This window comes from Staurois parvus, unplaced genomic scaffold (assembly GCF_062004578.1).
Source record: "Staurois parvus isolate SC_StPar_1 unplaced genomic scaffold, SC_StPar_1.0 ptg000294l, whole genome shotgun sequence".
Taxonomy (NCBI): Eukaryota; Metazoa; Chordata; class Amphibia; order Anura; family Ranidae; genus Staurois; species Staurois parvus.
The window spans coordinates 1,720,113-1,732,392 of NW_028318090.1; the positions used below are offsets into that span (position 1 = coordinate 1,720,113).

Consider the following 12,280-nt stretch of genomic DNA (forward strand, 5'->3'; position numbering starts at 1 on the left):
CTGTGGCCATTGCAAATATGTTAATAACATGTGAAGGACAGGTAATTGCAATTTTGTGGGTGGGGCCTAGCAGAATCTCACTTGGTGCACATGCTACTTATCTGTACATTAGCTCCTGGGTATTGATGGGTCAATGATATTAACCACTTGCCTACTGGGTACTCCTACCCCCTTCCTGTCCTGGCCAATTTTCATCTTTCTGCACTGTTACCCTTTGAATGACAATTGTGCGGTCATGCCACATTGTACCCATCTTAAATTTATATCAGTTTTTTCAGACAAATAGAGCTTTCTTTGGGTGGTATTGACTTGCTGCTGTGTGTTTTACTTTTTGCTCGATAAACCACAAAATAGCTCATAATGAATAAAAGGCTGTTTATATTATAACATTTGGTAAACTGGTAATTTAGCAACACTGATGTGCGTTGATGAGGCAGCACTGGTGGGTGGCACTGCTGGCCACAGGTGGGCGGAACTGTTGGGTGGCACTGGTGGGCACTGATCATCGGGGCCGACCCCTGCTTTGATAACTGCTGGTTCTCGGCAGTACTTTCCACACATTCTGACAGCGTGATGAAAGTGCAGCCAAGACCCTGCAAATGCATTTCCCGGTGACCAGCGTGTCATTGGACATGGCTGATCACATGGTAAAAAGCCGTTGTGATTGGCCTTTACCACATCACGTGATCAGCTGTGTCCTTAGGACACAGCAATCACGGAGAGCGCGTTCTGCCAGGATGTCATATGACACCCTCCCAGAGCTGCCTGGATGCAGTGTAGCGTTATTCGGCTATCTGCGGTCGCCCAATAGGTAACCAGCTAGGCCTTCATGGCTAATCTTTGAATATCTGGACATGTATACTGCGTATAATGCATTACATTCTACAATGTGTTGGTGTACATGGTATTACAGTGTGCAATGCGTTGCTGGATTCTGCATGACAGTGGACAGCGTATCATAGTGTGCAATGCGTAGCTCCATCCTGCATGACAGTGTACAGTGCATTACAGTCTACAATGTGTGGGTGTACACGGTATCACAGTGTGCAATGCGTAGCTCTATCCTGCATGACAGTGTACAGTGCATTACAGTCTACAATGTGTGGGTGTACACGGTATTACAGTGTATTACATTGTGCAATGCGTTGTACACTGCAGTGTGCACTAAAGCATTTTACACTCATGCACTGTACAGACTAACGCATTTGACATTTTTAGTGTGCAATGCGTTAGTGTGCAATGCCTTGGACAGTACAATACATGTGCATACCCTGAAAAAGGGTCCTGCACATTTTTGGCCCGGATGCGGTGCAATTTGAGGTGTGCAAAATGTTTGTCTCTAATTGCAACGCACACAAATTGCATGTGATTTGCCCAGGAGTGCGGTGTTAGACCACAATGCATGTATGTGAAGCCAGAATAAAAGGGTGTGGATTTTGTCTATTTTTACTTGCGTATGTTAACATTATGTAAGTGCATTTTTCTTCTGTTTAACATGCTATAGAAATGCAACATGCATTTGGATGGAGTGTTTTTGTATGTGCATTTTGGAAGTATTCTAAACACACATTGACCCTAGGGCCACACCATATCTTATGCAGGCCATAGATGGGTCGAAAATTGGCCGATTTTTCGGCCGAAAATAAAATCGGCCGATTTTTGGATCGTTAGTGGGCTATTTGTTCGGCCGTTTTTCGGTATTTTGGCAGATTTTTTTTTTCGGTAAAGTTGGAAAAAAAAACGGCCGAATTTGCCGATCGGCCGATTTTCGCGGCAATGATAGGCAAATTGGCCGATTTTTTACTGATAAAAAATCTGCACATGAGCAGTGACCTGCAAGAGGAAGACAAAAAGAAGAAAAAGAAGAAGAGGATGAAGAAGAGGATGATGATGATGAAGAAGAGGATGATGATGATGATGAAGAAGAAGAAGAGGATGATGATGATGATGAAGAAGAAGAGGATGAATATGATGAAGAAGAGGATGAAGAAGAAGAGGATGATGATGATGAAGAAGAAGAAGAGGATGATGATGATGAAGAAGAAGAAGAAGATGATGATGAAAAAGAAGAAGAGGATGATGATGATGAAGAAGAAGAGGATGATGATGAAAAAGAAGAAGAGGATGATGATGAAGAAGAAGAAGAAGAAGAAGGATGAAAAATGAGAGGAATTCCAGTATGGCAAAAAGTGTCCCTGCAGAGAGCTCCGCTATTTCTTTGACAGTTCCTTGACATTTACAGCGGTTGCAACATTGTATCTATTTGTTTCTGAATAAAAACATCTGTATCCTAAATGGATACAAATAGATACATTGTTGCAACCGCTGTAAATGTCAAGGAACTGTCAAAGAAATAGCGGAGCTCTCTGCAGAGACACTTTTTGCCGGCTGTAGCCGGGATGAAAATCGGCCGATTTTTTTTTTACCATTGCTGGTAACGTCGGCCGCTTGAACAACCAATTTTTCATTTTTTAAAAGAAAAATCGGCCGTTTTTCTCCCTGTCTATGGCCTGCATAAGCATTAGTGTGCCTGGGGGAGGGGGGGACCTTTGGCCTTTCCAAACACAGTAGATGCTCCAAGAATGTTTCCTTGAACTCTTGAAATGGTTAAAAAGGAAAGACACTCTAGATAGCCTGCACTGAGAATTGACTGTCATGATGACGTGTCAATGATTATTTGCTCTCATTTTTCAGGAGTGGTACTGCTTGCGGTTGAAGCTGGTAGAAATCCACCTTCACGTCCTCCACTCACCTTCACTCGTGGCCAGTGGATATTTTGTGGCCGCAGGCAAGAACTGGCATCAAGGACCTGCATAATGACCCTGGCATGCCAGAGGTGGTTTGGAAGCAGCACAGCAATTTGACCATCCCTTTCCTCTATGTTGGTTTTAGGGGTGCAGAATTGCTTCTCGTTCGTGAACGGACTGTCGCCGGATATCAGAGTCCCCATATTTTCAAGATATGTTTTAGCCATGTTGGCTTATTTTTATGTTATTTTCCAAGTCTGTCGCACCTAACCGCACAGTAGTGTGGTGCCATGCGTATTTGTGGCTGTGAATGGGGCTGTTTTTAATAGACGTGTGTAGGTGCAACAACGTTTTCATCATGGTACCTGCGCACATCTACATAGGGCATTGCATTTCTTTGCTGTGCTGGAAAATGTGTGTTCTTGCATGCGTTTCTGCACCACCAATGGTGTGAACAAGTCCTAAGGGCTGGTTCACACTATAGAAACAGTCTAGATGTGTTCCTGATGGGTTTTTTTCATGCCCTTTTGGCATGCATGTTTAGTGTGTTCCAGTACATTTTGAATGCGTTTTGGACATGTTTACATTGCATTTTTATATCCCTTCCACTTATTTTTTTCTATTTTCTTTGTATTCAATGTAGTTAGGGACATGTGCGTTTTAGTACATTCAAGGACGTTTCAATGTGTTCCAGTACAGTTCTGTGCAGAAACAATGCAGCGTGGTCAACTTTGTTTACAGCACCTGCAATGCACTGAAAATGCAAGTGCTGATGTGAACTATGACATTGACAACCATATAACCTTCTTTCTGTGCGTTTGTGATGCCGAAAAAGCAACTGAAACACATGTAGTGTGAACTGGCCCTAAAGGTTATTAGAGGTCAGGGAACGGGACTGACCAGGAATTGTGAATTCAATCAGACTAGTGGTGAGATACAATCAGCAATTGTATAATAATGTGAGATCTGAGCTGTAGCTGATAGAAAATGAGACACATTCACTTGATCAGTAAATAGATAGTTAAAGAGTGGGGCGGTGATCCATAGATTTGCATATGGGACAGGTGATGACGGGGTGGGGGAGGGGGTCAAGTTGTATAAGGAGACAGATTTAAAAGAGAAAAATGTTACAATGAAATATACACGACATGAAACTTGCACATTTCCTAATTGGCAGAAGAGTACATTCATCCACTTTCTAGTCATTAGGCAAAATCATAATTGTTTGATCAATATTCCTGGCACTGACACAACCCAGAAAATTGATCTCCATTTTTTAGGATGTAGCCATGACTGGGATTAGAACCCATGACCCAAGTGCTGTAAGTTCTGAGCTCTAACCACTAAACCACTGTGGGAGACACAGTTTGAGCTATAATGTAGAATAGTTACATTGTTTAAAAATGATAGAGCGAGCGCTGGTCACATGATATAGACTAGTAAAATGGTATTACACAAGATAAATATAACCACGAACAGTAGTGCATGAACTCGTGAAAGGTCATCCACCCCTGTGACAGTGCACTACACTATTAAGCACCTTTCTGGCTCCTGTGGCTGAGCTAATTCCTCCCCAGGACCATTTGGGCACCCAACCTGATGGATGGATGGATGGATGGATGGATGGAGCTGGATGACTAACCCATAACTGCCAGCATACCGCTGCACCCCCAGATGTGTGATGTGTATAACCCATGCACATTAATACTTTTGTTCTGGTGAGTGTAGACCAGTCCCAAGGGTGGTTTACCTTTCACAAGTTCATGCACTACTGTCCGTCATGGAGAGACCACACGTGCCATTCATAGGCACTCTCCGAGTTGGTACTCTCACACGAAGGACATTCCATTATTCAGGAATGATTCTATGAACTTATTTTAGCACCATTTACAATATTACATCATTGTTGCAATTCTTTGCACTTTTTGGTTTTTACATGCATTCATTATTGATCACATGCATTTATAGCGCTGCACTCGTCTTTACCATAGAATAGTTACGTGATTAAAGAGAATGAAGATATATAATTATATTGGGAAATTAGAAGTATATAAATTATTTGAGATATAAGTGTGAAAATGTTTAACATTTGAGTACAGAATGTATGACATTCATTAGTAAATGCATTAGTTTCCTGATCATTTTGGAGACACAGCAAGAAAAAAATAGAAGAAAATAGAAAATTCTAATACAGGTATACTATTTATTACATTCTAAGAATTCTTTTGCCATCATAAGAACGCCAATGTCAATAAAGCCCGCGCTTGTGCGCCATCTAGCGAACATATCCAGTATTGCACCTAAAAATGTGCCAGTGATAGCAAAGTAGTCAATAGACGCTCGTCAATGAGCTTGCTAGATGCTGGTCAGACGACTGATTGATTGACCGGAGTCTGCCTGAATGGTCAGTCTCTGCTATTACACTCACATCTTAGTGAATCAGGGCCAAACTGACATTTTTAATTATATATTTCCAAAAGGCAAAATGTGTCCAAAGCTGTTTTAAGAACAACATATTAAAACATTTGTTTACAGTCAAAAAATGTGAATGTGCAAACTTACTGTATCTAAAGCCAATTTAAAAATAATTTACTATTCATCTTATTAGTCTAGTGAGTGTGGAACTATTCATAGAGGCTACTACAGAACATGTACATTATTCTTATATGTTTGGTTTAGTATACGTAACCTGGACAAAAAAACAAAAAAACCCAAATATTCTACATACTGCATAACCAACAATATAATAGGTTAACAACTTCTAAACCATAAAGTGCTTAAAAGTGGCAAACATGACAAATGTTTAGTATATACAACAAGAAAAGTCCCATGACAAGTGAGCATTTCTACAGTGTATCAGACCAACAAATTGGCTAAACAAACACAATACCTAAATTCTAAAGCCTAATGAAGTGTACAGAGCCAGCATTGTACCATTTACTGTGCAAGGATGTGATACCATATTATGCTTGATGTGTAAGCCTTAAAGCTCATGGGATTGTGCAAATATAACACACTAAATATGTTTTGCTGCTATAGTTTCCTATAGTTTCTGGGCTTTGTGCACATATAACACACTAAATATGGCTTGTTGTTATAGTGCCTTCCAATATATGCATTGCTTAGTTTGTATTTTAAATTATGTTTGGTGGAAAAAAATTCATTTGAGAATCACAATTTTAATATTGCAAGGCAATAGGATAATCCACCTTGTATTTACTTGTATTAGTCACTGTAGGCCTCGTTTCACTATGTCTGTTCAGATTTTACTGAAATCCATGTTGTATTCAGGATCTTCAGGCTCAAATAAGTGGAAAAGCCAGCAGTCCATACCATTTTTGTGTGTGCAATTTACTAAGTCCAACTTTGTCCCCCAATGCTATCTTATCACCCAGACATTTTTTTTCTTTTCATCATGTGAGCTGTTGTCAGGTCTGATGATGGGAAGGGTCTTCTTCATTGTGGATCTTTCCCCACCAGTGGGCAGAATCTGATGTTTCATGGTGAGTAATGGGATCCTTGGTGAGGGCCGGCAATCACATTATGCTCTTAGTCTTCCAGGTTGAATTGCTCTAGAAACACTCTTTAAGTAAATTGCACAAACAACTTTCTCTTATTTCACTGATGACCATACTGTGGCTTCTGAGGTATACGTTTGAATAGTTACATATAACTAGTATCTCTACAGAAGTCTACCAAAAGCAACAATTGGGTTTAAGCCAACAGTCTGTTGTTACATAATCTGGACTACTAAAATGAGCACCAAAGATACCAGTAATATTTCCTAGTTGGGTACCATAGATACCATAAAAGAAATAACAAATATTTTTTTTTTTTTAAGTTGATCTAGTCACCTTTCTACCTCCATATATTGTATCTTTCAGGAAGGTAGAAAAAGGTGAAGTTGCTTTAGAATTTAATAACACTTGTAAAATGTCCATGGACTTAAAGAAAACATATAATTGGACCAAGCAGGGCAAAACAACAGCTTCTCTTTAATGCCCCTCGATCCTGCTGCTTACTTCCAGGTTCCTCCCATGTGACAGCACTTGTCATAGGTGATTGGCAAAGGGCTATCTATTCCTTTGTAGGCTCAGACTAGAATGACTCAGGACTTCATTTACTTCTTAGAGGCTGAAAGGAGTGGCTGCGGATCAAAGGAAAGCTAAGTGCTGCTGTGGAGGGGGGCAGGAAAGCAAACCCGTTTTCTTGGCCTGCATGGATAAAGCATAGCTTTGCTTTAAATAGCCACCAAGATTTTGTGAAGGATTCTTTACAACCCAACTGGGAAAATGTAAAATCATTTTTTTGTAGTGGGGCTGCACCCACCTTAATTGCTCATTTTGTCTAGGGGAGAAGAGAAACACTTTTACTTACCTGAAACTCTGTCCCCCGGAAAATGACACTCTCTTATGGTCCAGTAGGAATTGTCCCTCGGCGGCATTACATACAATGCAGAGCAATGGACCCTGCTTTGGTCTTGATGATGTCATGATCTTAAAGCACTGCAAAGGAGCTTTGGAGACCAATTTGGTAGCAGGAACTAAGGCTTCCTTTTCTGTTCCCCTAGACCTAAATGAGCAATTAATCCTTGCAGCGTGGGTTCAACCCCACTTCAAGGGATATATATTTAGCTGCCTAAAGTTGGGTTTTAAGCAATAATATGGTTACATCGCGGCCCCATTCGACTGAAAGGGTCACGCTCAGAAAGTGATAGTGCCCACCGAATGTGACTGGGTATATTCCCTGCTGTGGCTGTGAAGCAAAGCATTGAGGCCACGGCATGTGTACACCCCTTGTTGCCCCTTTCTCCAGCTAAAGGGGTAGCAGTTGAAAGGTAGTAAAACATGGCTTGACCACAGGGATTTGGCACTCCCCAACCACAAGTGTAAACAAGCCCATTAAAATATATGTTGTATGAAAGCGTGGAACTATGTAAGCTCACATGGCCATATTTGGTAAATTACATTGTTCAAATATGGCCATGTGACCATATTTGGTCAAAGATGTCACCATGCTCATTTGTTACATGTGGCAGGGAACTCCACAGCTTCAGCTGATTGGATTGGCAGCCTTCTGTCATGTGACAGTTTCCAGTAGATTTGGGCCAAACTGATTTATCTCATCCCTGCTGTTGAAAAGTATACGGGAGCAATCTAACTTCCCAGCTGCATATACCATTATAAATGCCTCTTGATTACTCCGATAGGAAACAAATTATCTTTAATAGTATCATGAAGCTGTGCTTCATGCGTCTGACTACAGGGCCTTTGTAAGAAAAGGAGGCTTCAGGCTGTGGGACTGCTCATGGTCAAGATCAGGTAATGCCCCTATGAAGATGATAACCAGGATTCTCTCCAAACTGCTAGCAACAGCAAGTACCCAGCTGTTCCATCTCCTTCTATGCAAAAATCTTGCATATGTTGCTGATTTCTATAGGAAGTACAGTAGACACATAGACAGCTACACTCACAGCACGATGGGATTGAATCCCTCTTGCATTGTGGATCAGGACAGGAGCATTTGTGCTTTTCAGTTTCTCATTGTCAGGTCCCCAAGAAACTTGTCCAATTATAGTACAGAAAAGTCCCTTAATCAATAAAACCGTCTATAAAAACATTTAAGAATCATTTTCATTTCAATATTCCTATACAAATACGCCTGAGCCAATGTTCAAGTATTCACAGAATGTTCTGTATAAAAAAAAAGTTTCTTCTCATTTTTCCATTTTCTCCTTTAGTGGTCTTTTGAAAAATCCAAGCTGTGAAGCAAAAAAAAAAAAATTATGTTATTCCAATAGAAATTAATTTAATCTAAAGGTAACAACATCCAAAACTGACATCCCAGTACACAGTATATGCAGGCGTGCTGTAGTACATTCTACATTTCTCTCTGTAGATCTCCAGTGGTTAGTCCTCACATCTGGCATTGCCTTTTATCAAACTTTGATTGAGGCAGTAATACTTTATCTGTGCCTACATAGAATTAAATAGGAGTTGCATGTAGAGAATGGGATAACTCATCAATAGTGTCAGAGACATTATTACCCAGTGTGTGATGCAATATAAAGATGTCCACTCAGTACTGAAATATCATTGAAGGTGAAGTTGGTCTTTAATATCCAACTCCTGGCTCAGGTTTCCCCTTATACATACTTTTTCAGATGACTTTAGGCCCCTCATGTGATGTGCAGGGTCCTCATCTACTTCAGATGTGTGGTTCTCAATAATGGGGAGGGAAACATTATGAAGTCAGCACATCCCTCTGCATTGTTGTGTATGAGTGCAGGGTGCTGTGTTGATGCTTCCAGGAGGCAGTTTCTTGAAGACCTGCACTCACAGGATGTCCTCAGTCTTTCAACCCACAAGACTGAGGACATATAATGGTGAAAGAAATTACTGCAGGGAACAGCACTGGACAAAGGTGTGTATTGCAGCCTTTGCTGGTTTAACCGCTTGCTGTAGTAGTTAAAAAAAATGTATGGAGTTGTGTTTAAATAAGTGCATGTTAAACCACAGCTACTTGTAAGAAAATATTAATTCCATATAGAACAGATACAGTCAAAGTGATTCTAAAGGCCTAATTGTTATTCTGTTAAAATAACAAACATGTAATACTTACTTGGTATGTGAAATGGTCTTGCACAGAACAGCCATGACCCTCCTCTTCTCGGGTCCCCACTGGCGCTGCTTGCTATGTGGGCACACGTGTGTGCTCACTCTGTAGCCTCTTTGTGTCAATAAGATACACAGAGTGCAGTTCAGCCCTGCCCCCTGCTCCCTCCTCGCTGGCTCTGGTTGAAAGCAGCCAATGGTTCCCGCTGCTGTGTCTGAGCCAATGAGGAGAGATAGAGAGCCAAAAGAGGCTCAGGGCTCGGGCTCGGGTAAGTATTTAGGGGGCGCTGGGGGGGAGCGGGGGGGGGGGTAAGGGCTGCTTGCAGAAGTTTTTTTTGCATTCTATGCATTAATGTAAAAAACGTTTCTGCTTTAAAGGTCAGCCAATAAACATTGTTTTACTGATTTTGATGTTACCATGCTTCTTTATCTATTCTGGCAACACAACAAGACAGTGTAAAACAAGAGCAGTGACATTTTTATGAATTGTTATATTATTAGAACTATTTGCCATCCCTCCTAAATTCCTTAATGGATACATCATAATTGGGTATGCCTGTTATAGGTGAAAATCCCAACCATGGCACCACCTGCCTGGAGTTTGCATGTTCTCCCTGTGCCTGCGTGGGTTTCCTCCGGGTATTCCGGTTTCCTCCCACACTCCAAAGACATGCTGTTAGGTGAATTGGCTCCTGTCTAAATTGGCCCTAGTATGTGTATGTATGAATGTGAGTTAGGGACCATAGATTGTACACCCCTTGAGGGTTAGGGACTGATGTGAATGTATAATATATATGTAAAGCGCTGCGCAAATTGACAGCACTATATAAGTACCTGAAATAAATAATAATAAAAATAAATAAAATCAATTTTATTTACATTGGCAAATCACTTGTATATCTTTGCAAAACCATCGCAGTTGGCCACCCAAATTTCTCTCAATGAATGTCCTTATCAATGCTAACATTGTGTGTAAGCCCACTGTTAAACCAGACACAACTGCTAGATGTGAGCTAGAAAAAAAAAAGAACACAGCCCCATAATTCAATGGGAATATTAGGGCTCTGATCCTACAAGTGGTTGGCAACATTATATACTGTAAATTAAAGTGGAACTTCACTCTCTCAATCAACATTGACTATTTTTAATCCTTTTGTTGCTAGCATTAGTAAATAGATAGGAAAATATATCATATTTACTTATTTTAAACAATTTTTTTAAATGTTTCTTCAGTTAGTTCCTGGATTCTTGCCTAGGCAAATGGTGTCATACACCCCAGGAGTTTCCTGGAGGGAAGGAGGGTTTTTCTCAGCTAAGCACTTCCTTCTGCTTGTATGTCTGAACAGATTGATTCCAGGAAGTAAACGTTAAATAAATCATCTCGCCCTCAAAATTGAAACAATGAATCAAACTGGTTTCTGTGTTGGTAAATTGTTTCCAAGCACTTTGATAAATAAGCATGTCTACTTGTTTACATCATCATATGGTATGACTAGATCATTGGCATCTGCCGTGTGGCAAGGGGTGTTATCTACTATGAGGCCAAAAAGTCATTTGACGTGGGTGGCATTTATCGGGGGGGGGGGGGGCACCGCCCCCAGGCAGCAGGGCAGAGGCAGCTCTTTAATTAGGCCTCACAGCCACCTCTACTCCTAAATAGTCAGTGTCTGAGGGCAGGGTGAGGCAAAGCAGCAGGCGGGCCCCCATGGAAGAGGTCACACACAAACTGGGCAGGGTAATGGAGGAGGTGGCTTAGTGTCTCAGGTCGGTGGGGATGTGAACAGCACAGAGTAAGAGCTCCGTAACACCGATCCTGCTTATGCCATCCTGAGTTCATGGCAAGCAAGCTTTCTTACTCGTTCTGTGCCTTTCCAAGTGCTGATTCCCTGCTGTACTCACTGATATGGTTAAGATTGGACAGGGAGCATTCCAGCCAGCTGGGGATCACACACCTCAGCCCTCCTTCGGTGACTCCAAAGATAGCAGCGGTCTGGTGGCTTCATGTGCTCTCCTCCAGCGACAGAAGCCGAAGAATACTGGGTTGAGTGCTACAACCTCCTCTCTCCCTAAAAGAGTGCCTGCTACAAAGTACAAGCCCCTTCTACATCCGAGAACACTTTGCTGAGCTCTCCCTTCCACCCTCCCCCCCCCAGGGTAGCAGCGGTGAGGCAGCTGGGACACAGACACATCAGCCTGGGATGGAGTGGGGAGAAGAGGAGAGCACCTATACTAGCAATTCTATGACAGAAGTGTGTATAGAATAGAGAAGAGAGAGAGAGAGAGAGAGAGAAGTGTGTATAGTATACAGGAGGAAGAGATAGGCCTCCTGACCTCATCCAATGCCCTGCTGACCCCATCCAATGCCCTGCTGACCCCATCCTGTGCCCTGCTGACCCCATCCTGTGCCCTGCTGACCCCATCCAATGCCCTGCTGACCCCATCCTGTGCCCTGCTGACCCCATCCTGTGCCCTGCTGACCCCATCCCCTGCCCCATTGACCACATATGTTGCACTTGGACGAATCATGTCTCAGAGTCTGATGAGGAAGCTGTCGCTGTTCATTGTGAATGACTGCAGCTTCCTTATCAGACCCTGAGACAAGAACAGTATACCACGGCTGGGGTGGGACAAATTTAGTAGGGGGGGGCCCCGATTTTAATCTTGCCCAGGGCAGCAAAAAAACAAAATACAGTACTGTATGTGGCAGATTTTATTACCCTAATGCAGTGGTTCTCAACCTTTCTAATGCCGCGACCCCTTAATACAGTTCCTCATGTTGTGGTGACCCCCAACCATAAAATTATTTTCGTTGCTACTTCATAACTGTAATTTTGCAGTGGGAGGAATAGTGCCTCATCATTGGTGTCAGTGGGAGGAATAGTGCCCCATCATTGGTATCAGTGGGAGGAATAGTGCCAC

At 42.0% G+C, this 12,280-nt stretch overlaps 1 protein-coding gene across 1 annotated transcript in view; it reads right to left on the bottom strand.

Annotated features, from left to right (window-relative positions):
* Positions 1–4,930: 4,930 nt before the first annotated feature.
* The window catches only part of ITGA1 (integrin subunit alpha 1), a 190,037-nt gene continuing 182,687 nt past the window's right edge, over positions 4,931–12,280 (bottom strand). Inside the window, exon 30 of the mRNA XM_089682692.1 lies at positions 4,931–8,508. Coding sequence (XP_089538818.1) covers positions 8,464–8,508 — 45 coding nt within the window. The 3' untranslated portion in view covers positions 4,931–8,463. The remainder of the gene's footprint in view (positions 8,509–12,280) is intronic.